We start from the raw sequence: 27,181 nt of genomic DNA, 5'->3' as shown, positions 1-27,181 counted from the left end.
GGATATAAGTTTCAGAAGTTATAGTATTGAAGTATTGCAAAAAGAGATAAAACGTAAATAAATAATAAAATACTCACAGATGTCCTTAGTTATAACTTTCTTGAGGACCATCAGTGACAGTTTCAACATTCCTACATTTTTTCCTTCTAATTTCTTTGTCTGGAATCCAAAAGAGCAAAGCAATAGAAGGTAGCAGGTAACAGGCTTGTCAAAGTACTAAATATTTTGTAATTTATACAGCTAAAGCTGCATTAGAAAAAGCTTTGCAAATTGTCCTTTTATAAGGAGAAATGTTGCTACTGCACTTGCTCCTCTACAATGAGTTATCTCCTACCTCAAGAACTGATTCAGGAGAGTACTGGAAAAAGAAATTAACTGGATGAGGTTTTATTGTAGAAACTTTTGAACTGTTTTCCTGATGTATTTAAAATTGAGCATGTGAATAACAAGGTGAGTGAATTTTCAATCACTTTAAAAGCCATCTTTTGCACTGTACTTCTATACAGATTGTAAAGATTTTCACTATTCAACTCAAGGACAAAATACTGAGTTTGGAAGTATGGTTTTATTTAGTCTTCAAGTCTATGTCTTATCTTGGAACACTGTTGCACTAAAGTTATTGCATATAATTTTAAGACTTAAAAAAAATCTTACCAGCATTCAAAGGGATAAATAAAGTGTTTCATACAACCTGTCTGCAGAGCCTTCTCACCCTAAAGAAAGCATTAGTATGACTCAAAATACACACAGATCTGCTTTGTTTACTAGGTGATTTTACAGTCATGTTTTATAACAAACTTGAACTTTTAATTTTGTTCCCATTAAATAAAAAACATCCAATATCATCCATTAGTATCAGTTTGTGTATTTGCTCTTCCTAAAGTTCTTTCCTGCTATTGCTGAGGCTCATCAACCTAAATACCCCATCGAAAAAGAATATGTAAATCCTACTTCGAATCTTCTGTCTGTGTTAAAGGCAGAGCTTCATTCACCTGAATATCACCACTCTTTTTAAGCAGATGCCTGGGCAGCAAGCTGGCAGAAGTGAGGAGGGAAGGGCCAGTAGAAGTGATCAAGGCAACTGCAGACAAAAAGGACCTCCCTGTAATGGGCAGGTGGGTGTTAAGGATGAGGATCACAAGCTTAGAGTCACCTGCTGAACTACAGCAACAGCACAGGTACTCACTACCCCTTGCTCAAACTAAAGCAATCTAGCTCTCTTTTAGTGTCACTGATATTATCCAGGCTAAATGTCTTTGTGCCTCATTCATAGGTGCTTTGAAGGCATAGGCCTGGATGAAGAGCATGTTCAATGTAGGCATTTGCCTTTCGACAAAGAAGCTATGCTCCAAAACATTTTGGCTTGTGTATTCCTGGACTACTTGCTTTAATGGTTTAGTGGTGCACTTGGCAGTGTTTGATTAACAATTAGTCTCAATGATCTTAAAGGTCTTTTCCAACCAAAATGATTCTGTGAGTCTATAATCCGTCCTAAGATTTTGTCCTTTATACATGACAATTAGGGCATCGCACAGGTGCTTGCTCCTACAACATTTAATTTCTTTATTAATGACTTTGAGCTTGAAGCTTTGTTGATAACTTCCTAAAGAGGAAAACACCTTTAACATAATGAAGGGATCCATTCATTAATGATGTCTGTCCATTTATTTTACACAGAAAATGCCTGTTTTTCTTCTCACCGTTTCAGTGGGAAGTGTTTTAATCCCTTAGAGCGTTTGCAGAAAATATCATCACTTGGAGTGGGTGCAGTTCGTGTTTTCTTTGACTGTGGCAAAGGCTTAAAATTGGCATAATCTCATCATAAACAAGAGTTCTGAATTTAAAACTTCACCTATGCGTATGGATAGGGGAGGGACCCATCCTATAGCTGTTGTAAGAATTTCTTGAACAAGGAACTAATGCGATCCAGGAACGTATTTGGGATAAAAATAATCTCTCTATATATATAGCTTCCCTCTTGTCTCAGCTTCAGCCTGGCATCTCCTGTGCTGTCCTAAACATGCTGGGAACCTTCCTAAGGATGTAGAAAATTATGCAGATTTCTGCACAATCCTGTTTGCAGAGATTCAGCTCACATTGCTACAGCTACACCATGAGTGCCATTGACAGGACGTATCTGGATGGCAGAAAATTCTCTTCCAGGCTAAGGAGTCACTTTGCTCCGAGACAGCCAGATTGGTATTTAAGCAGTCACCAAAGCTGATGAAGAAAGGGCACAAGTGTGTTAACTGTCACTGATTCTGCATACTTTTGGGGCATCCTTTGTCAGTCTCTTGTGCAATCCTAGCTGGATTTCAAAACTGCTCTGATTCAGTGGGGTGCCTGAGGTGATCCTGCTGTCATTGACACACGCCCACACACACCCATACACACACATACCCACACGCCACTCAGCTGCTCAGGAGAAAATTCCCTTGCAGTAGAGCAATCTCTCTGACCATCTGAGGTGTAACTGTCCATACTAGGGTAAGTAAAGTGCTGGTTAGAATATGTGACTTCAAGTAGTGGTTTTTTCATATTTTTTTTTCTTTTCCTGGAGCTATATCAGCAGCACTTTCACTTGCAAACAGATAATTTTTTCCATCACAGAACATATTTCACAAGGACAAAGTAATAGGGAGCAGTCCAAATCTAGCATGAAAATGACCATCTTAAAAACATACAAAAACACCAGCTCATTTTTCTATGTGTTTATTTGCTTCTAGAGCTGTGAGCTACAACAGTCTCATACCTAGAATTACCTCCCCAGCAGATTAAAAGGGGAGCATTGGCAAGTGTTTGCAATCCTGACAAAATCATGTCAACTCCTGACATAATGAGTAATAATAAAAAAAAAAGTGTGAAACACATTTAAGTATTAGTTTGAGATATTTTTAAGTTGACAGAGAATTAGCACCTTATCAGAAAAAAGATAAATGAAAGCAAGAAATACGGGTGAGCAGAAGTGCTGCTCTGACTTCCATAAGCACTTCTCGGGACGTGCTCCAAGTGCAGGCCACTGCTCTGAGGTGCAGCTCTCTGCAGTGAGGAGGCTCTGAGAGTCAGAAGCCAGATTTTGCCTGGCTATGATATTAGAAAGGTTGAGTGACAAAGCTATAAGTTAAAATAGCTGTGGAAGAAAGGAATAAATGTAAAGGGCTATGAATTTACAGGAAAACAATGAGTATCCACAGCAGGGATTGGTCTTCTCTGATTGGTCTGAAGTATTAAAATCACATCATTTATTTACCTTTCATGTTAAATAGCATCTTGATTGCAAATACAGTCACCTTTCTCTCTCCTCACCCTCTGCTGTTTTGTCCTATCTACTGACTGGAGCTGTGCACAAACTGTATAGCTGGAAAAACTGGACCCATGTGCCTTGATTGATGCCTGGGATTTGTGAGAGGGAAGCTGCTCTCAGCAAAGCAGTATGTACAAGCATTTATCTAATACTGTCTCTGTAAGAGTCTTCTGTAACCGGGGATATGGAATCTGTCTTACTGGCTCTCAGTATCCAGCCCCCTATTCCCCCACTGCCTCGGGATTATGCCTCCTGTAGCTGAAGAAGGACTTGGTTTTGGCAAAAATATTTTCTTCCTCATTCTTCAGTTCTGTTTTGCAAGTGTTATTTTCCATGTAATGCTTAGTGGGCCCTGGCCCTGTATTCCACTATAATGCAAAAATCACGGATGCAGGTAACCAGTTACAAAGATGTGGGTGTTATGGGGTAATTTCCTCCTGACATCAGCTGAATTTAATGTTCTGACCTGGAATAAAGAGAGAAAAAATTTCTCTCTTGTAAATCCAAACATTTTGTCATAATTTTGTTTATCCTTTAGTGGTAAATTAGGCTGCAGAATATCTGTGTCTTCATTTCTGAAGTGCTACTGCATAATACAGACCAAGGTATCAAATGGAGGTGTGTTTCTTAGCAGAGCTGTTTACAAAGCAGACACTGAGTTTTCTGAGGAAGAAGCTGGCTGGTAGTTGGTAACCAGCCCAGTAAAGCCCTCAACTCTGCAACTGTTCCAGGGCACAGTTTTGGTGCTCAGAGTGCAAGAGGAGAGTTTGCAATAGCGCTGTCATCAAAGGAGTTACGGGAAGCAGGTGACCTCATGGAGCTAGTTCAGGCTCAAGATACCATTTACACAGAGACTCCAAAAGTCTCTACAGATCACACACAAAAAGTTACCTGCAGGAATATTTGTTTTCTTCTCATTTCTCAGAGCAGCATGGAGCAGGGAGATATGTAATGCCAGGGGTTCTGCACACTGCCAAGTGCTCCAAGGACTCCACTTGCTGAATCTAAAAAAGAGAGTGGTTTCTAGAATCTTTCTGGTATTGGGACAGTTGGGGACCTTTTACTGGAATAAGGATAGTTTCTCCCCATGCCAAAGGGAGCCTGAGAAGTGCTGTGTGTCTGAGAACTGCCAGCACAGCTGGGCTGTCATGAACCTTTGGCTCTGTGACAAACTCGTGTTGGGGTAATGAGTTACTTCTGACTGCACAAGCCACAGAGGGGGCTGTCCCTGAGCCACACACAAGGAAACCAGAGCTCTTTAGCAGACCACTAAGGACGATGGCTGCTCAGTTGTCAGAATCCTGTTTCTGTTTTGGGAAAAATATGTCAAAACCAAAATGTTTCTTTGAATTGCTTGGGTTTGATACTTTGTTATATCCCATGAAAAAATGTTTTGTTAGAAATTCCTAGTTAATTCTACTACACAGAAACAATTAGCATATAAGTAATTTTCTTTCTTTGTTCCCTTACTGTTTTTCATCTTTCAAAGATGCTCTATTTTTAAAATTAGAAATGAATCAAGCCACTGGCAACACGGTATTTTCTTCACATCAAGTGACTATTATGGGACTTGGTAAGAAGTCAGTTTATTCTGCCTGGTGAAGTTCATCTATGGTGGCCAACAGAATCCTACTTAAATCCAGAGAAAGAAAACAAACTTTTTTGTTCCATGAAGGATGTCAGAAACCTATGCCTTAAATACAGAACCAAATTCAAATTCTCCTTGGCAAAAAACCCAACAGTGCTGATCAACATAAATATAAGAAAGTGAAGTCAGCTTTCACCACAGTTTCTGAGGCTTGTGCTCTTGCAGAGCTCTAACTCAGAGACTAGATAATTCAAACCAGTGATAAAACATGGATGTAGACCTGCAGAGAGGTGTGTAGCTCCCTTTTATGGCTTTAATGAAGCTTTGTCCAGAGCAAAACAATAGGATCCCAATGCATTTTAAGTATTTTGTAAACTTGTCTTGAAAGAAGCATCTTGAGAGTCATAAGTTATGCAGACATTCCATCTCTTCATATATAATTGCCAGTTAATAAAAATGTTAAAATGGAATAAATAACTTTACTGATTAATGCTCCCAGCAGCAGTGAGGCAGAAAATTTTAAGGTTACAACATGGTGTTAGCATGCAAGAAAGGAAAGTGGCAATGATAAACTTTAACAATATGCTTTGTGTTAGATGTAAATGTAATTGGTTGTCATTACTTCATTAATTAGGAGGTGATCAAAAGACCTATAGATAGAGAAAAGCAAAAGCCTCAATTGCATCAAAGACAACTTTTAAGTACTTGGAATAACAGTCTTATCAAAAGAATGACAAATACTTTTGAAGCATATGACTACTGATTTTATATCCATGTACTGTCTTTAGCACTTGCCCTTTCAGAGGAAATCCAAAAAGGTAAATCTGTGCAAGATACCACAAAACTAAGCAATGTAGAACAAAAAGATACTCAGCAGAGTAGATGCATAATCAAACCCTGGATCAGGCTAAGAAATAACATGAACTGGTTAGGTTTTGTTTTCTAAAATCATTAATTCAGTTCTGTGTCAAATAGAAGCAATAACAGTAGGGTTTTTAATTTCAGAAGTTTGTTTCTAAAATGGAGAATGTCATGTTTGCCATTAGTTTGGTCAAAGAAACATATCCCTCTCAGAGCCTTCCTGGGTCTTGTTTTTTGTTTCAGGACTCAGTGAAGCTGTGGGGTCTCAAGTCAGGAGAAGTTCAACAGACACTGCTATGAATGGTTTTTCTACTTTATATAAAATTGCTTTCAACAACCACAGACTTTGTACCCAATCTTCCTTTTTTGTCCCTCATTATTTACTTGTTCATTTTTTCGTGACCATTACCTTGCCGCTGATGACAATGCAGGCGTGACTGAGGGTTTCAGGCTGTGTTGGACTGGATCTTGGCTTCTCTGAAGAGTGCTTTTCTAGGACAGAGGTCTGGAGAATCTCCTTCAGGCTTTTACCTGAGCCAGCTGTCTTGTGGGACAAGCTAGGGGGCTGACAGGAGTGGTTTTTCCAGAAGCAGATTCATGTGGAGAACCTAATAACCCTGAAGTATCAGAACTACTTGTTTTCTTCCTTGGGGCAAGTAAAACATATAAACAGGTCTCTGCAGAAATTAGTTGTAATTTTTCCTTCTGAAATTACACACAAAATGTAAATGTAGTCAAAATTTCTTTTTTGCCCTTTTTCTCCATTAATTTCTTCACAGGACAATGAAGTATAGTTTGTTTTCTTCATCCTGGCATTTCTTACAGTGAGGTGAAGCAAAAGACAAAGTGAAGTGCTCTGTAAAACCTCAATCTCAGGAGAAAAAAGTAGCTACTATTTAGATTTATTAGATTTCAAGTCTTTAGTGTCCATTCAATTTTACATATAAAATTTTCAAAGTATTGTGACAAAAATATATAGGCTTGAAGTTCTGAAAGGAATAAACCCAATATGTGCTCTTGAGTAAATCCTCCTACTGTTGATCTGAGGACTGCAGAATCTGCCAAACCTTCTCATAGCAGCACCATGGGAACCTCTGGGACCATCACAGGGTTCTGTGATTACTGTCAGAACATGCACAAATTAGCAATTAAAACAACAACCCTGCAGCATTGTAGAGATTATTATCTCCTTTGAACCTTTCGGTACTGCAACTGATACCAGTTTAGTTTCATTAAATTAAGAGCATTTTGTTGAAAAAACCATCATTGTCCCCTTTGACACAACATAATGAATCATGGCAATATCAGTTTCATGGTCATGAGTCAAACTCTGTGCCTGAAGTGTGAAGCCTAAACTGGGGGCCTTTCTGCCCTTATGTCACAAGGTGCCACACTGCCAAGGGTGGCCTGGACATGTCACCAGGAGCCAAAGTGACAGAGCCACCATGCCTGCAGACTGTGCCTCTCTGCAGGTGCAGGGCTGTGATATTGGCTTAGTCTTGCCAGAAAGCACTTTTTTCAGTGCATCAGCATTTAGAAATGAAGATTTCTAATCTCACAGATAGCTTCCTTGCTGAAGTTACAGAGAGGGGCTGCCCAGGCTCTTATGACACCTCGCTGTGAATGTGTATTTGACACATGCCATGCTGTAGAAAGCCTGTATTCATTTACAGACCTACACAAAAAAGTGAAATGAACATAAAAATGAACCAAACCTGCAAAATTCCCCTCAAATTTATCAGTATTTTATATGGGGTTTTCCTGGTTTCAGATAGGATGTTTTCATGTAGAAACTGTATCTATCATGTAGCTGACTTCTGTGTTTGTTAGGCAATCGAAATGCAGGAGTAATACCTCTGTATTGAACATCAAAAGGTGTGTACTTGATCAAAGTCACAAGGAGACTAGTGATGACTGTCAAGTCCATGTAGAGGAATAGAATTTAGGGGTGATTTTGGTCCTATCTGTACCTGATGCACTCACATATCTGGTAATAACCTCAAGAAAGCAGGGTTATAACTTAGGTTTCAACTGGACTGCGAATGTGTTAACGTCCCAAACGTCCTGTTGTTTGTGAGGATCTACTGAAACTTGATTAAGATTGTATCCATTTGATCAGATTTCTTTTTACATTTAATTTTTACTTGAACTGGGTTTCCTTTAATTTATTCCTTTCATTTCTTCAGCCAACCCCCTCTACAGAAACTGTTAAGTATCTTCTGATACCCTACATTTCACAAAAGTCAGCACATACTGTGTCTTATGAAGTTACATTGCTAAATGCTGGGCAATGTGAATATGCTGATCTCTGTCAAACATAATATATAGAAGTTTAATCAGACTGCTCTTGTTTTAGAATGACACGAATTAGCATCTCTGTCTGTCACCCAAACTCATATTGTCAGAAAATGTGTAGGAGCATAATTATCTTGGAGATTTCTAGCCCCTTTTCAGATTGGACAGAGACTGATCAACAACTCCAAAAATTACTGAAGCAGAGTATGACTGACAGATAATCAGGGAGATGGGGGCAAGTGGGCATCTAAGCTCCATTTTATTGTAAAGCTCAATTAATACTACAGATATGCCTCTTTTTTTTTTTTTTTTTAATGCCATCAGTACTGGATTTTGCTATGCCAAACTTTTCTTTAGATTTCTGAAAGCTTTGAGCTTCACAACATATTTGTGGGTGTAATTACTTGGTGCTAATACCAAGCTAGGCATGAAAAGAATAGTTTTGCATTCACATGTTGTATGTAAATATACACACATAGGTTCAACAGAATTGTAGAGGACTTCTCATGACAGAATTAGGCAGGGAAACCATGATCTTTGTCTAAAAATGTTTTTGCTTTGTAAATAATATTCATCTAAATACACTAGAATATGAAGGATAAGAAGCAAGGATATAGACTGGGTATTCACACATATTTGGATTAAAACTTGTGCAACTTCTGAGCTGGAAATGAAAGTGGATAAGATAAAACTGAAATCTTTCATGAAAATGATTGAGATGAAACTTTTCTTTTATTTTTAGAAACTAGTATATGGCATCCTTGTTACCTTCATTGTTTTTTCTGCTGAAATAATCCATTTCTCCTCATTGTTATGGGACTATGAAAAAACTTGCTGTGTAAAAATGGAACAGCTGTGTTTCTCTCCCCCATAAAATCTGTCATGGAATCATCTTTCACTCTTACACATTGCTCATGATCACATATAATGAAAATCAAGAGCACAATGGAACTTCCTCAGCAGTTGTAAGAAAAAAGTTACTGGAGAAAGCAGCCTTTGAGTCAGTTAAAGGAAATTCTGTGGGGGAGATTTTTCACTCTTCCATCCCCCAGTATAAACCTGGGGCTCATAAATTATCAGAGCTTTCAGTACCTAGTAGGAAAAATCCAGGACAAATAATAAACCCTGAAATGTAAAGAATGAAAAAAGTACACCGATTCACCATATGGAACCACCATTTAGAACCAACAAAAAATATCAGCTAGAAAGAACAGTGTCACAGGCACAGGCAAAAAGGCCTGCTGTCCTTGTAATTTTGTCAGTTGCTAGGAAAAGATCACTGCTAATGCAGTGCTAATAATATGAGTGTATGAAGGAAGCTGAGTTTGCAGCTCTCGGGTTCTTGTTTCCATGTTGAAATGCAAATCATCCTAAGACTTCTGTCCACTTCAGGAGCCATATTGCAATGAAATTAGTTGCTCTGCCATTAGGGAAAAAATGGTGATTTCACCTTTTACAATGGTAATGTTTTTGCTTAGCACATTGGGATATGAAATTTGCTGTTAATGGTGATTTTAGTTCCTCTGTTATAGAGGCAGTGCCAGTGATTGCTGCTGGCAACTGAGTGTCTTTCGAGTCACAAGTCTTATTTTCTTAGATTAGAGCCTGATGGTAATTACCTAAACCTAGAAAGTCCTGAATTTGAGAACTCAGCAACACTTATTTCTTGGTAGTCAGTTTATAATAGGGAAGAAAAAAAGGAAATATCTCAGTTTCTTGCCTACATGAGTTTGGATTATGAATTTTTTCTTTATTCCAAACTCTGTATTACTGGATATATTCCTTGAGAAGTGATGCTTTGTTCTTAAAAATAAACATGTATCTGGAAGGTAAGGAATGTATTTAAGGAATGGGTAATTTAATATTTTCATGCTGATGCATCCAGTTATGTTAGTTGTGGTGATTTGTATTTAGTCTTGAAATATCTTTAAGATTGGCTCAGTGCTTTGGAATGGGAAGTATGCCAAGAAATCAGCAAGCTACACTAGCCAGATATTGCTCAAAGGTGTGACTTGATTGAGGTCTTTACGATACTGCAAACAGTGTCATCTTGCAAAGATGCCTCCCTTAACAAGGTATTTTAAGTAGAAAATCAGAAAAAAATTGCTCTTTTGGACTATATGGACTTGATTATCTTAGTGCAAGAGACTAGACCCTAAAATTAATTCTCACACTTAAGCCAGCCAAGATGTTGCTGTCAATTTGTTGCAGATGGTTTTGAACATGAAAATTTAAGTGGACTATGCTATCATCTGAGTTTCAGTCACCTTAGAATTCCCATTTATATAAGTCAGGGATGATTTGCCAGCTACTGAAAATTAGTGTTTAGTTATCTCTGAAGTGATGTTTTCCTGCAGATCTTCCTGTATTTCCAAATTTGATCTCATGCTACAGCACTATCTGGGGCCCTTCTCAGAGTGAAAGCGATGAGTGCCTTGGCAGACAGGAAGGTGGGGATATGGGTAGGACTGCAGGACTTCCCCACACCTTTTAAATGCTGTGGGATCTTTACATCCCACCTCCACCACAACCATGCATGAATGGAAGAAACACTGGCTTAATGTCTCAGCATGAGGAGAAGCACTTACTGCCTTCTGGCCTTATAGAAATGTACCAGGAGTAAAATGCTTGTATGATTTTAAGGAATAGTATATGAGAGATACATGAGATAGTATACATATGTCTGTGTATACAGTGTTTATGATGTATTTGTGAGGGGTGAACACGTAGGTGTTATACACACATTCTTCATGTTTTGCAACATGCATAAACGCTGTTGATTTGGGCCCCCGGCCTTTACCGTGGTAGGATTAATGGTCTGCTGGTGTTACCTTTCCCTGCTTTCCTAAGAAGCTCTCTAACCAAATAGAAATCATTTGTGATATTCTGCCAAGGTAAAAAGAAATCAGGAGAAAAGTGCTAGCCCTCATGAGGTTGTCGTCCCACATCTTCCCATGCAAGGATGAACCATTTTGTTTCAAGTATGCCCTTAAACAACAGGTAGGAAGACAAATTGGAGCATTCGGAGGTTTGCTCCTTACCTGTTGTGACGGCTTTGCTGCTTGCTTTGTATGGATTAACCACTTATTCACTTGGAAACTAAAGGCAATAGAAAGACAAAAAGAGTGTGAAGTTATCCATTGAAAATGAGCAGGCAGAAGTTTAGAGGCACAGCAGAAAATTAGGGAGAAAGTATTTTGTAATTGTTCTCCTGGAAGATGAAGCATGGAGTTTGACTTAGATTCTCAGGGAACAGCTGGGCATGGTTTGATGAAGAAATCATTCACTAGTTAAGAGACATACATACACTAATGCATTAAAGTAGTTTTTTATTATAGTTTATGCTGCTTCTTCTGTATTTATTTTCCTTTTTTTCCCCACAGTCTGATGATTTTTGTTTCTTAGGGAGACTTTACTGAACTATTCCCTTGGCAAAATTCAAGGTCCAATTGTGGTCTCCCTGGCCGAGGATAAAATCAGGAGGAGAGCCAGTTTATTTATGCAGTTTTAGACAGAATCAGATCCAAATGCTGTGTTGAAACTGTCTTGAAAGCTGCAACTGATGTGTGAGACCATGGGCTGACAACATTTTTTCACAAGGGAAAAGTCAAGGATGTTTAGTAGAAGTAATTTGTATATGAAAAAAGGGTTTAAGTATCTCTGAGATGAGGACTTGTAGCACTGCAAAATCCTGGCTTAAATAATGGGAATACTTTCACACTTGCCATAGTAACAGCAAAATTGCTAGTGATAAAATAAACTCAGCCTCTCTATACTTTGTATTATTGCCATTTTAGCACTTGGTATGCCTTTTAATTTTGCCCATGGCCAGAATATATAATGAAATCAGAAAGGCTACAGTCTAAGTAGCCCTTGATAGTCATCGTAGCACGTAAATATGAATGGTGGTTTGAAATCGATGCTTAGAAATAAAGTTTTAATTCTGTCTGTCTTCATCAGAAAAAAAACCCTGAAAAAAATCAATTTAATCTATGACACAGGCTACTTGGAGGGATAAAATTACTGTTAACTGTTTACCACTGAAACTCTGGATTTTGGAGAGTCACCACAAGCTTTAACAGGGACCTACATACAGACTTTTCTCCTAAGTCCTCATTAGAGCTACCCTGAGTTAACTTTAATAGATCATTGTTCAGAACATGAAGGTCAATGGAAATTGAGTTTTAGAGCAAATAACATTATTAGGCTGCAGACAGCATGAGTTTCCTAACAAATATCTTCATGTGATTGTTGTAGGTATGAATACATCACACATTCCAGTAATTTTGAAAGAACTCTGAGGAATCAAAGTGACTTTTACAGACTTTTTAAAATAAACCCACACTTTTCTAAGAAAGTATTTTCTTTAGAATGGAACCCAGCAGTTTCCTTCCCCCTCTGAGTCACAAGCACTAAAAGCTCTAATGGCATGTCTTCACGATACATGCTTTAGGGGCAAGGAAAATACAATTGTTTTTTGCAAGTCAGGTTATGTATTTCCACTGTACTTCTAGAAACCAGAAAACTCAGTTATTGCTTAGTCAGTTCACTGAGTTTTGCGAAGGTGACAAGGAACTAGAGGAAAGCTGTCCTTGTCCTTGCTCTGCAGACGTCTGCAGTCGGGAGCTCTGCCTCCCTCGTTTAGGTGGCAGGGTAGTGCCAGCTCTTGTACTGCCTCTGTAGCACAGAGCCTCTCTAGAAAACCCTCAGGCTGATGCTTCTTGAAGCCTCCTAGAAGCTCATTTGGATCCCAGAGGGCTGCACAGGGTTTGGAAGTGGAGCAAACAGATCATCTGCCACCATCCCTGTCCACAGCCAGGCAGAGGAGTGACAAATGGTACCAGAGGGTGGGCAATGAGCTGGGGCAGCTCCCCACCTCAACCAGTCCCAATCAGTCCCTCACACAACTGGCCAAAGTGGAGGAGGCTTTTGGGGCCCTGAAGTGCTTTCTCAAGACTTCATCTGGGTAAACACACAGAGATTTTTGACTATTTTTTTTCTATTGTAAAAAAACCTGTTACCAAATAAAGAGAGCTAAAGGAAGAGCTACACTTATTTCCAGCAGGTTGAGGTGTGAATAAATGCCAGAGGATTAAAAAAAGGCAAATACTAATTGCATGGTAAGAGTTAGTTATGAAACAGCCTGTAAATATTTGATATTGTAGGAGAAACTGGTGACAATCTGAAGGTATTTGAAAATGTAACATTATGGGAGGAGTGGATTTACTTAACATGAAAAAACCATGATTAATAGTAAGGGGCTAACATTAAGCAAGAAAAAGTGTAAGATAAATATCAGGGGGAAAAAATGGAAATTTTATAATCATTAGCTATCAGATTGTGGGTTTGAATCAGCAGTGGTCTACAAATTGCTTACTGTTAAGTGTTCTAGCTACATGGATTGTCTGTTATCTTTAAGTCAATTAAAATTTTTGTGAATATTTTCTTATTATTTCCTTCCATCCAAGATTTTAATTGTGTCAAGCAGAGTGTGAGATGGACTACAGTTGGAGATGCTGAGGGAACTGACATGCTCAGTCATAAGCAGAAGAGGGATCTATGTAACACCTCTTCTGGTAAGATATGGTTCTTGCACAGAAAAAGATTTTTGATTATGTTATGAGTCAATGAGTGATATTTTGCTAGGAGTTATGGAGATCGTACTGCATGATATATTTTACCCAATTTAATAATTATTCAGTGAATTAGAAATCTTGATATAATAAGAATCCTCCTTAAAATTCAGGAATACCATGTAACTTTATTTTAACAGAAAAGCTATGTCCAACATGTAGCTTTCAGAATATTTTCATATTTTTTTCTGTGTAATATAAAAGTAATGTAGCTGAAGTATTATGTAGCTTATTACTCAACTAAGCTATTGAAATGATTTGGAGATTTTGGTGTTTTCCCCTAATTTTTTTCAACCTTATGAATTAGTATTTATTCTGTTTTCTAGATAGTGCATTTTTCTAGATTTGTGCAAAGTTTTACATCTGTCGTTGACAGCACATTTATAAGTCACTGAATTTTCTATCTTGGTGTCTGACTCATCGTTGTGTTTCCCCAGTGTAAACAGATTTTTTGTAGTGGAGTTACAAAGGCATAAGAAAGAAGTGATGTAACATAGACCAAACCCTTTGGCTAGTGTAAAATTTTCCTCTGCGAACATCCGTGCATGGCAGATGAGAATATACACTAATAGAGTTAATTATTTTATAAGCTGTGTAAATAATTATGCTTTGGGGACTAAAGTCCTGTCTAATTGATATAGACGTATTTTCTTGTAGGAAGTTGGCAGCAGTCCTTCCCTTTACAAAGACTAGTTACCTGGTTATTTTCAGAGGTGGGAAACACCATGTTGGGCAGGCAAACACCATAATGCCATACCTATATTCCCTGGGAAACCAAACAGTAGCACAGGAGTGGTGAAGTGAATGTAATTCTAAAAGCATGCTTTTGCCTTTATTTCGTGCCATTTACAATCTTTTCCACCTTGTGACATGCGGCTCCCATGCTGAGCATATTGCCTTGTACTGTGTAGCAGGCAGTGTCTGACTGTCAGTGCCTGGCTCTCTTAGAAGTGCTGAAGTACTTAGGTGGTGCTAACATGGGCAACAGCACACAACAGTGGGGGCAGCCACTGAAACCAGCCAGCAAACCCAGACTAGGCTGCAGGGTTAACGTGCTGCCTTGTTAGGGAGGCTGGAAATGTGGGAAAGGCCAGGAATGTAAGGCCATTGCTGTTCATGGTCTTTTGCAGTACATCCTTTCTGCCCCCTCAGCAACAGTGTACGGCAGCTTTAGCTGTGGAAGTGTACATGCAGTCAAATGTAGAGTAACTTGTGCATGGGAAGTCAGTCAGAGGTCAGCCGTGCAGATGCCTTTCGCCAATGGGATTAATTTGTTAGATGCTGTGAGTTCCAGTGTGTTTTTGCTGCATTTACTACTTTAATATGCTTTCTTGATAAGCACTTGTTTTATACTCGTGGTACGTCTGCTTAGCCAAGGAATTAGTGCTGTAAGTTGTTAAAAGAAAAGGGAGTCAAAGATTTGCCACTAGCTGATAGACTTTGCTTCTCCTATGTCTTGGTTTTAAATATCTGCCAAATTAGGCAAAATGCTTAATTATCTAATACAACTCCAGCGAGATTCAGTTTAATCACAGTAGAATGTACATTCTATTTCCATTCCAATGGAATACATAATGGAATATAATATTTGAGTTTATGAGTTATGAAAAGTACAAGCAAATACCAGTGTGAAAGCCTTGTGAATCATCATTTCATTAGCTTCTGCAGTTTTCAGAGTGATTCTTTGCCATTGAGTTCAGCCAAGCCAAGATTTTACTCCAAATGCACGGGATTTTGTATACTTCACCCAATGGAATGGGTTTTTTTAGTTACCCCATACAGGTTTAAAATTATTAGGAAATATTTTGTAAATTTTGTGCCTCACCTGGTTTGAAAGTAAGTAATGTGGGGGGACCGAATCATTTGTTCTGACAGTCTGTCTTTAATATCCTGCTTCATTGCTTGTTTTTTTTCACTTTGTCTTTTTTTTTCTTTAATAGAACACCTGAAATATATTAAAAAGACCAGGTTTCTCTCCCTTGGTCAAGTTTATGCTTTGTCTTTCTTGCTTCAAGCTACATACAAAGAGTAGAGAAAGAAGATAGAGCTTTTAGGAAAAAGTCATGAAAATAATAGGATATCATGAGATTTTTTTTTCTAAGAAAAGTCTAGAGATCATTCTAACTTAGGAAAAAGGAGGGGTCTGTGATGCTTTTGTGACTGCATGAGAAACAGAAAAGTGATTTTAGATACAGCCAGTCTAGCAGTTGGGTTTGTATCATTTGACCGGCTTAGACTTTCAGTGTTTCTTTCATTTTAGCTGTTGGAGTTAGGGCAGAATTTGTCCATCAGCATTGACAGAGATTCATTCCTTTAGAATTTAGGAAGAAGGGGTTTTTTTTCCTGCTGAGAATTTCATTACTTTCCCATGTCAATAAGTATTGACAGCAAGAATATTGATATAATTCCAAGTAAACAACTATTTCTTTTCTTAATCTAAACAGTTTTGTTGCTTTAAACATAATCTCCTATCTTACATAATGTGCTCCCTTTCAGACACGAACAGTTTTTGCTGTTTTTATGTGTCAGGTTTTCTGAACTTCATGTGCTACATAGGGGGAAAAGTGACTCCTTCCATATTTCTCTGCATTCTAGGCATCAAACTACATGAGAAGATGCTCTGTGGAAGATATTTGTCTCCAGCTTCTAAAATAGAACTCTAAATAATAGAAAGAATGTTAGTCTAATGTTTTACTCTAGCCTTTTATTACCACTCCATATGCTGATAAACACATTATTGTAGCAGACATGGTGATTATTTAATGGAAATATTTTTAAATCATCACTTTTCTGTAGTGTTTGCAGCCAAAATATTATGGCATTGTATATTGCTGCCCAGGAATCTGCCCAGATGTAAAAGCAGAACTCACTTGTTTTCACTAACTGCAAACTAACTAAAAAAACCCTCTGAAGACCCACAGATGAAATGCTTTCTTGTTGTTCTTCTCACTTTCAGTAGTCTATGACTGTGTAATTAACAATGAAGAAGAAAAATAAATGCTTGAGTTGGTTTCGATTTGTATTGTAGACTGAGAGAACCAGTTATATCAGGATCAGTTTAGACCATTAAAAATATAAAAAATATAAAATATATTAAAAAAATAAAAAGCACAGAAGGTCAGGCTTCTGTATCACTGAAAGAAAATTTCAGATCCATACATTGCAATTGAAAGTGCAATGAAGAATCATCAGTGGGATTGAATGGCCATCCATACGTTTATTCATTTCTCGAAGCAAAGACATGCACTGCAATTTGTCATAGCTTCAAGCCCACAATTTCTCACCATAGGATAAACTAAGCAAATATGCCAGTTTTTGGAAGTAGTGACAGTATTTTCAGTCATTCACATTTTGGTCAGAAGCTCAAGGGGAAGTCTTTGAGACTCAGCCTTACTGCACACATTGCACACTCGCTTCTTATCTGCACATGCCGTCAACAACTGCATTTCTTTCTAAAAGAGTTGAAGTTCATGTTTCCTGTCTTCACTTCACTTTTTTCAAGGCATAAGCCACACACCATCTGTGCATATTCCCTTGAAAGGCTCTAATTTCTATCTGTCAAGCTCAAACGAAGCATCCCTTCATAGCAGTACAATATTGCTCGTTGACACTCAGTGGGATTCATCCTGGAAGGCAGGAGAAAGTTTTGTCAGAAAAGGAGAAATTTTAGAGTGTGTGAAAAGAACTCAAAAGTATCCATCACCCATGAAGAGACAGTTAACTTTCTGTGAAGAGTAAATGTGGCAATTTCCTGCATCTTGTTACTTTAAATTGGCAAAACCAAGCTTGTATTGATGGAACTGTTCGCTTGTTCTACAGTGGGAAATGTTAGCAACTACTTCTTAATTCTTGGTGTCAATACTGCATTTTATCCAGTGTGCTAAAACACAGTGTTCCATCTGTGGATGCACATGTGCTGTGCATCTGCTTTGAAGTGGAATCTTGTTCTCTTCTGTGTTTTGTGTACAAAGCTGTAATTCTCCCTTGCAATGTTCCAGTTAGTTTACCTGCGCATAAATAGTAGGGGGGAGAATCTTAAAATGTGAAGAATGTAAGATTGTTGATTTCTAGCAAATTATGCCTGTATCAAGTGAGAGAAGAGAAAAAACAGGAGGAGGAGAGCTGAATTAACAATGAAGAAAAATAAATGCTTGAGTTGGTTTCGATTTGTATTGAGAGAAGAGAAAAACCAGGAGCAGGAGAGCTGAATGTTGTCTTTAGGTAGAATCACATCTACTTAGAAGCCACCTCAGGTTTCTATGAGCTGCTAGTAGACTTTTACTGTATCTGTTTAAAGATGATGGGAAATATTTGGAGACCTGAAAATGTGACAGTTCTGATGTGATTTAGTTCAACTTACTGAAGTTTGGCTTGGATAAAGTTATCCTTTACTGAAAAAATGAAATATAAACTGTCAATGACTGTTTACTATGACTTCTTCAGAGAGCTTTCTTCTATCCTCTGGCAAATAGAAGAATAAATTAAATGGTATGATATGATAAGTTATTAAAGCCCTCCTTGCAAATTTTGGGACAAATTCTTGTTTATTTTTGCAGTCAATTTCTTGCCTTAGAAATAAATAAATAAAGCACGAAACTCAAAGCTGCACATGAATAATGTTTGGCTGAATAAGATCCCAGGAGACTTTAGTCTTACTTGGATTTGTGAGTAATTTGCCGTACTTGAAAAAAAGATTGATTTAGCTGAATTGCCGTCATATAAAACAGAGGTGGATAGAGTCTAATCTGAACAAGTGTGTTGCAAAGGAGACTATTTGTGTAATGTCCTAGTTCCTCCCCCTCCTCCTGAACTGCGTGGACTTCTGTCAGCAAAGGGCCTAAGGAAAAATAAAACAGGCAAGCAAGCTAATGTGGTATCTTGGATCTGGGAAAAGAAAGGAAACAGCAATGGGATGGAGTATTAAAATAAGAAAAATCAATTATTTGATTTACCAGGTGGCCTTTGAGAGGGAAGCAGCAGTATTGTCTTCCTGGTTCCCCTGCATCAGTATCCACAGGAGAGACCAGGACAGCAGGAAAAGGCAAACTGGAGGACACAGGAAAAACACTGCCACAGGTTGCCAGCAGTAGCATTGGCATACATACCTGTTATCTTACTTTTACAGTGCTTTCTGGCTCATTGCTATAGTCATGGAAAGGTTACAAAGCTGAGGCCTGGTGGCATGCATGGAGCTGTCCATCTTACATTTCTCAATACAGTTGCAAAAGAACGGGAGGTAAAAGCCAGCTTTTAAACTCAGATGTATAATAGCTATTTCTGCTACTTTTTGTGGTAATGGAAAGAATGAAAATTTTTCTTCAATGAAGGGTCACACAGAAGGGTAACCTGCTCTTTTCCTGGAGAGCTGAACTGCTCAGGTTAAACTTGCTTGTACAAATTCCTGTCACATGCTCTGCAAGAGAAACTAAATTTCTCTAAAAGAACTTAAATGTGAATTCCCCTGATGGGTACAAAATAACAACAACAGCAAAAACAAAGGCGCCCTGTTAGATGTGAGGAAGGTAGTAAATTGATCATGATGAAGAAATCTCCCTCTGCAGATGCCAGCTCCTCCTTATCTTTCACGAGAGGAGAGAAGACAGCAGAGGAAGGTGCAGAGCTGACTGCTTTGCTGTGCTTCTGTACCTCTCTGTCTGCTCCCCATCCTCAGCACCTTCATTTTATGAAGGGTGAAAACTCACATGTACTTCTGGGAGCAATAAAATAACTTTTAGACCGTTGACACATTGGCTGTAGTTTTTTGTTTTATCAGCATTTACAACCTGCTCTGAGAGCCATTCCTGCTGGGCTGTTGTTTCTTCTCTGCTCCATCCCTCTGGGTTTCTCAGCCTCTGCCTATGTTCTCCTATACACAGTTGCCCGTAGCAACACCCATTTGAAAAGGCCCCTGGTGCCAGCAGCACCACTGGCAGAGCTCAGCTCTCTGAGCCTCCCCTAGTGAGCAGGACTGAAGGAAACATACCTCCAGAAAACAGCAGTTTCCAGGAATGAGAGGGCAGCATATCCAACACCAAAAGCATCTGATGAATCACTTACCTACTAGGAGCTGGTCTGGTGGAAACCCCATCCCTGATGTTCTTTAGAGTCAGTGCTGCACCCCATTTTCCCAAACCCCTTTCACACCCAGAACCACCTCCTCTCTCACACCTGCCTGCTTCTTGTGGGATTGTGCAATTTGCTGGATCAAGACTGAACTGGTTAAAAATACCCTGACAAAAGGTTCATTTTTAAATTGAAAGAGAGTAGGTTTAGATTAGGTATTAGGGAGAAATCCTTTACTGTGAGGATGGTGAGGCACTGGAACAGGTTGCCCAGACGTTGTGGATGGCCCATCCCAGGAAGTGCTCAAGGCCAGGTTGGATGAGGCTCTGACTAACCCAGTCTAGTGAAAGGTGTCCCTGCCCATGGCAGGGGGATTGGAATGAGATGGTCTCTAAGGTCCCTTCCAGCCCAAGTCATTTTATGATTTTATGATTTTTAATCTCTCCTTTGGATCAATGTGAGGCTACAGACAGCTGCACTGGCACAAGAAAGACAGTGCCAGGGTCAAGTGGGCAAGAGCTGCCTCTGCTGCCATTACCACTGAGATAAATTCTTATCAAATATCAGTGTAAATTGAGAAAGCTACATTTTTTAATTAGTGTAGCTGACAAATTCTATATTTATGTGGCGATGCTGGCATAACTGCAGCAACCAGGCTCAAGCAGAACTTGGTAGGTGGGATCCACTTACAGTGATCCACTGGAGTCCTGCACTCAAATTTGCTATCACGTGAAAGTATAAAGGATTTGATATAAAGTGCCCATTGCGTATACAGAGCCAGCATCTGTCAAGTCTGTTCCTGGAGATTCAAGTCCTAGTGTCTTTCAACTATTGGGATGTTTCGACTCAGATCTGCGCTCTACATCAGGTCATTTATCCTCACTCCAAGCTCCTTCTGCATTCTCTTTCTTTTCTTCCTTCATCCCCAGCATATGCCAGTTCTTGTGAAACCATAGTTCTGTAGTTTTTGACCCACCAGATTACACAAATTCCATTTGACCAAATAGCAGAACTGCAACAGCAATTAACAAGGCTGGACGTGGCGAGGTCTCTGATCAAGAACAGCTGAAGTTGGCATGTTGTTACTCACAATAGTGGTGCAGCTCAAAACGGGGGATTGAGGCTTCAAAATCCTCAAGCCTGCCCCCCATCAATGGTAATAATGCCTTCATTTTCTTATTTGGTGTTCATTGCCCTTAAATTTATCTTAATAGGTGGGAATTATATTATCACTGTTCTTACAGCTATTGCTGTTCTCAAGTTCAAACACAAATTAGAAAAGAAGTGTGTTTGGCAGATCTCTAATAAACATGGTAAAATAGAAGTATATTATAGCTTCTCAAACTGAAAGTGAATTTCTATTGGTCATGTAGAACATGGGGTTTAGAGAGACTTGGAAAATACACAGCAGGTGTCTAAATCATGGAAGAGAAGCTTATGGAAACAGTAATGGGAACCCAGATTTTCCTTAGCCAGTGCAGTGGGTAGAAAAGTTTACTCAGAAGATACCTTCCTACTCAAAGCAGTCAAGCCAAGGTTTTAAATTTTTTCAGCCTGTCAAATTGTTTGTGTGCCTGACCCAGCTCTCGGGGATCAGTACAGGCAGCACTGTATGCTTTGGCTCACTCCAAAGAGAGCACTGCTGCAACAAAAGGTTGTGTAAAATGGGGGATGCAGAAGTTTTAAAATTATGTGTTAGCATTTTACAAGCCAAAGCAGTAAAGCATGTTTCATTTTTAAAGAAATCTATGCTCTATCAGTTGGTATCACTGTGTTGTGGAAGACCTGATCCTTGGGCAGACTATGTTGACATGTGCTTACTCCTACAGCACTGGAATAAATCTGTCATTTCCTCACACCTGCTCGCATCCCTAAGTTGTAACTATGCTGAATTGCCTGCCCTCACACTGCTGAGTTTAAAAACAGTCACTTCAGCCTATTTAAAAGAAAATTAATTGGAGGATACCGTAATAAAACCTCAGAATTTACTAACCGAGTAGAACAAATAAAGCAATATTAAATTGTACTGTAAGAAGCATAACTGTACAGTCTCCTTAAAAGGATGCTTTTTATGGTGATATATAAAAGGTGGAAGGTTGGGGTTTTTTGAAGTTGCATTTTCAAATGTACCGAAAGTAATATTCCATAAGCATTGATGTTTTCAGTAAATCTGAGGTGAGCAACATCCCTGAAAAAAACCATCCCATGTGCTGAATGGGCTGCAAAGAAAATGGTGTCTTTGCCTGAAGCTTCAGAGGTGTCCTCAGACACAATTGTTCCAAGGTAAAAATAGCAAAGTCTTCAACTGAAATTGTGAATGTTTTGTAGAAAGACAAGAGTGGAAGAACTGCACATCCTCTTCCCCACAAGCTCCAAGGCCTCAGCTGTGGCAAGACATGTAGGAGGTAATCTACAGAGCACTGCGTGTTTTCATAATTGAGTTGTGAACAAAAACTAAAATACGTGTAGTCATGATTATTCTGTGTTGAAGGGAAACATGTACCCTAATAATGTATGGAGACATTACAGTAATTTGCCATTCAAACTATGTATTTTTAGCCACAGAATCTTGTTCTCAAATTTAAATTGACATCCAGTAAAGTAAATCTGGTTTGCTAATATCCCTTAATGATTTTATGAGAATACATTGGTTCTCACATCAAAATTTGTTTGGTAGGAGGTATCCAAAATTCAATCATGTGCATGACGTCAGTTAGCCCAGCCTCCCTCATCTCTGTTTTTTATAGTGTCAGTAAGTATGTCATGTTTAATCTCAATGAAATGCTGGAAGCTGATTAATTAGAGGCTTCTAAGATGTTTCATAGTAGCTATTTTCTAATATACATGCTTTATTAAGTAATGAAGCAGGGTTAAAAGGATTTTCTGAGCTTGAATTAATTTTTTGCTAAGAAACACAAAAAAAGTATAACATCTAACCAAAAATGAAAGGAGAAGATGGAAGGCAGGAAGGATAGAATGTGCAGCAGAGTTGGAATAACATGCAAATCCTGACTGAGCAAGCAGGGAAGCAGAGCTCCTATAAAAACAAGAAAAATTCCCAGCAAAGCCAGATCAATAGTCCCCTTAGTCCTGTGTCATTCCAAAAGCAGCAGGAGATGATGCCATTTGGGAATGCACACCAGGTCAAAGTCATCAGTCCATTCCCCTTGTACTCCCTCAGCATACACAATCATTGGATGTGGATGTTAGAAGCTATCTTCTCTGCTTGTGGACCCTCTGTCCAACAGCAGATCTTTTTCAAGACAAGTTTACTAGACATGGAAATGGAAATTAATATGACTTTCAATAAGCTCACCTGCTCAGTGAAGATCTAAGCAAACATGGTAATCTACAGGCTGCAACCATACCAGGTTTTGGGAAGGACGTGAAGGTATTGCTAGGCCTTCTGCACTGCCAAATACTGCGTGGGGTGTGTGGTAATGACTCACAGATGGTCAAGCAGCTGGACCAATTACTGGCAGTACAATTCCTGAGGTACTTCTTGAAGCAAGGTGTCAGGGTTTTTGTTAGTGATGTCTTCAGTAGAAGGTCTGCTAAGATATCTTCCGCTTTAATCATTATGTTGTCAGTTGTGGGTCTTGTAAATGAATGTTGAAAAGGTCCTGATATTGAAAACTGCTGTTCAGAGGATAGAAGGAAGAGAACATGAATTGGCTAAAACATGCATATGAAACAGCTGCCGTTTGTAGCCAAAGGTTGTTCAAGTATTCAGATCTTCTGTCTTGTGACACCTTAACATCAGTGTTACATGGGCAATAACAGATCTTACACAAAAGAAAACTTTTTGGGGTGGCAGGGTGTCTTAATGTCTTTGGGCTCATCTGTCAGTGCACATTCACAGAGATCAATGGGGTTTAATTTGCTATTCACTCAGCAAGACATCTTCATTCCTCTTTCCCTGAACCATGCATGCGCTTCCAGAATATTTATTAAATGTTGAAATAAGGATAGATTTTATGTTTGATTTTGCACTAGGTACTTTCAATGCTTTTTAGCATGGACAGCACTGGAAGCTTTGTTTCTTAACTAGAAGGATTTATCATTTCATAGAATCACTGAATGGTTTGTGTTGGAAATGACCTTAAAGATCATCTAGTTCCAACCCCCCAGACATGGGCAGGGACAGTTTTCACTAGACCAGGTTGCTCAAAGCTCCATCCAGACTGGCCCTGAACACTTCCAGGAATGGGGAGTCCACAACTCTGGGCAACTTGTCCAGTGTCTCACCACTCTTAGAGTAAAGCATTTCTTCCTAGTATCTAATATACACCTGCCCTCCTTCACTTTAAGGCCATTCCCCCATGTCCTATCCCTATATTCCCTTTTCAAAAGTCTCTTTCCATCTTTCTTGTAAGCCCCCTTTAGGTACTGGGAGGTATTGTAAGGTCTCCTCAGAACCTTCTCTTCTCCAGGCTGAACCACCCCAACATTCTCAGCCGGTCTTCCCAGGAGAGGTGCTCCAGCCCTGTGATCAACTTAACGGCTCTCCTCTGGGCTCGTTCCATCAGGTCCATCTTTCTTGTGTGGGGGCCACAATGCTGGACACAGCACTCCATATGGGGTCTCACAAGAGCAGAGAGGCAAAAGCACCTCCCTCAATCTGCTGGTCACGCATCTTTTGATGCAGCCCAGGATCTGGTTGCCTTTCTGGACTGCAAGCATGCATTGCCAGGCCATGTCGAGCTTTTCATCCACAAACACCACCAGGTCTTTCTCCCCAGGCTAATGTTGATCCATTCTCTGCCGAGCCTGTATTTGTGCTTGGGATCCCCTTGACCTGTGTGCAGGACCTTGCACTGAGCCTTGCTGAACTTCATGAAGTTTGCACAGACCCACCTCTGAAGTGGTCTTTTGAATTACCTAAAGCTTGTCATTCCAGTTCTTCTGTTAGGAGATCTATTAGCAGTGCATTTTGAAAAAGATAAATCATAAAGCCAAAAACATGTCAAGATTATAGAAAAACATGTTTTAGCAAGCCCAGACATAATCTGGTAAAGAATGCTATTGTCATGTTGGTAAGCAAAACATCACTCTTGGGACTGCAAGACAGCTGGTGGCTGGTTTTATTTTTTTTGCTAGATTTTCTTTAACCATTTCTTAGAAAACATCCATTGTGGCACTTAAAAAGCAAAACGTTATTCAAAGTCAAACTTTAAAATCACATATTTAAATATGTATTTAAAAATATGTATATATATACACATATATATACACACACTTATAAATATACTGAACAAAAAGTACTTTAGCCAATTTTCATTTTATAGGAGGCCAGAAAGGAAAGGACAGTGGTGAGTTTTGTCCAATCCAGTATGTGTGATACAGATTTTCACATGTTCCCAAAGATCCTGGAAGGCAGCAACATTTAGCACACAGCAAAATGTGGCATCACCCGGTCAACAACAGTTTTCATTAAAGTATCAGCACCCCATGAGCTCTAATTGCCTTGATGAAGCCGAGTTCTTTGGAATAATTACTAGCCAGTTCTTTGGTCCTTTTGTTATTTCAAAAAATATTTTTGCACTGGACCAGCTAATATGGTCATTCAACATTCTAATGTTAATATATATTTAAGTCATATTATACTCCTGACAACACACAGCACAGTCTGGTGTGTTTTTGTTTTGAGGGCTTTTTTCTATATTTTGCACTTGTGGGAGTTTGGCAGCTGTGGTCTGCCTATGCTGCTGAAACCGGGTTAATTTTTCTCTATCTACATCATTCTTTATCATACGTGTTGAGAATTTTTTGAAAACACTCCGTAAAAGCATAATCTTTTCCTCTTCATTTAAAACTCCTTTGGAGAATGTGACTTACTTTTCTACTTGTTAAAGAAGTTGCTGTGACTTTGAAAGCATTAATTTGTTCAGCTCCTGGCTGGGTGATTTTTTTCTGTGTAGTTCAAAAACCTTTCTTTCACAAGTCTGATAGACTCAGTCTCTTCAAGTACTTCACTAACAGGCTTTTTATTTTAGAAAAGAGTCCTTTGTGGCACAGGATTTTGTACCTATTTTTCAGCATGTACGTGGTATGCTGTATCAAAGCACTATTGCCTTTTCATATATGGCAAACTGTTTTGGACTTGGCTTCTAGGAAGCCATTATAGAGAGACAAAAGATGGCACAGAGTCCTTTTAGTGCACATAGGACTTGATAAACGGCCTCAAAACTTTCAGATTTCTTTTCACACAGTTAGCCACTGAACACTTAGAGTCCTAAGAAATCCTATTATTTAATTATGTGTGTCTTTTCCAAAGCAAAATGTGCTGTTCAGTGCTGTGAATGATGAGGATAGAAGCCCTTAAACCTTAAACCTATTACTAGTACAGGTGGCATCTTCAAAACTTCTAGAAAGACCCAGGACTTTACTTTGTCATTTTTTCAAGGGTTTTGAAATTTACAAGTAGATTGTATTTGGAGTAAATTGGGCATTTTTTCTTCCTCTGGAAGAATATTTAATGAATTAAATAGACAATACTACTGTGGTTTTGGATAAACATATTTAGTTTATTGAAGCTTTCTCAGCTTCACCATTTTCATAAGCAGATAGGAAAAAAAAATTTAATTAAATGTAGTTATTTAACTGATCATCGTTAACAGTAGCAAGTAAAACATGCCACATCTGTGAAAAAGGTATTTGCAAAGCTGAGTGTTGTACATAAGCTGCCAATTGCTGAACCTTCCTTCTTCCAGGCTTAACAGCTTCCACAAGACTGGGAAAAGCTATCTTCCAAAATAATCTGAAATCTCTAGGATGAATCTTGTGATAAATTTCTCTTTCTGCTTTTTAAAATGTGTTTCCTTCTCTAAACACTAATATTTGAAAAGATGGGCCTTTCTGAAATCCCTGTTCCTTAGCATGAAGGCCGGGACATGACCTTCAGGCTTCAAGAAAATGAGTAGCATGCTACATTGCCCTCCAGAGTTCATGTAACCTCTTCAAAGTTCAGCCAGGCATTTCACCCACAAAGTTTTTACTCTTGTATTTTTCAGCCTTATCATTTCCATTCAGGAATTGTCATCAGAGAAGATGAAGTCTTCTCAAAAGCTCTGTTGGAAATCTCCCTTTTTGGGTCAGGTAGCGCAGATACCTCTGGGTGGATAGGAGAGCTCCTCTAGAATGGCTGACACTTCCAACAGTAGTGCAGTAATTGCTCACAAACAAAAGCTGTTAATTCAGTTAACCCACTTGCAGAGAAAAAGCTCATAAAGCAGAGAGAAAGTAAGTAAAGACTTATTAAAATAAATGAATAATTTTAATAAAGATCTTTAAATAAAGATGTCAAAAGCTACTATGGGCCATTTAACCTTTAATTGTAAGTGTTTCAGAAACAGTTTCACAATTTTGCCTCTGAAAGGATTCACTGCAGTTTTATCTTTGTATATATGAACATCTCAGTTTCCAGACATCACTGAA

The 27,181-nt window shown here is 38.8% G+C and overlaps 1 protein-coding gene across 2 annotated transcripts in view; it reads left to right on the top strand.

Moving 5' to 3' along the window:
• Window positions 1–27,181, top strand: part of KCNK13 (potassium two pore domain channel subfamily K member 13) — a 49,981-nt gene that overhangs the window by 11,852 nt on the left and 10,948 nt on the right. The window contains exon 2 of one of the 2 annotated variants that reach the window (XM_032111589.1): window positions 22,073–22,149. The exons of the other annotated variant lie outside the window; for it this stretch is intronic. Within the exon in view, the coding sequence (XP_031967480.1) occupies window positions 22,073–22,149 (77 nt within the window). The remainder of the gene's footprint in view (window positions 1–22,072; window positions 22,150–27,181) is intronic. 2 annotated transcript variants of the gene reach the window in all.

This window comes from Corvus moneduloides, chromosome 6 (genome assembly GCF_009650955.1).
Source record: "Corvus moneduloides isolate bCorMon1 chromosome 6, bCorMon1.pri, whole genome shotgun sequence".
Lineage (NCBI taxonomy): Eukaryota > Metazoa > Chordata > Aves > Passeriformes > Corvidae > Corvus > Corvus moneduloides.
This window is presented reverse-complemented; position numbering and strand designations above follow the sequence as displayed.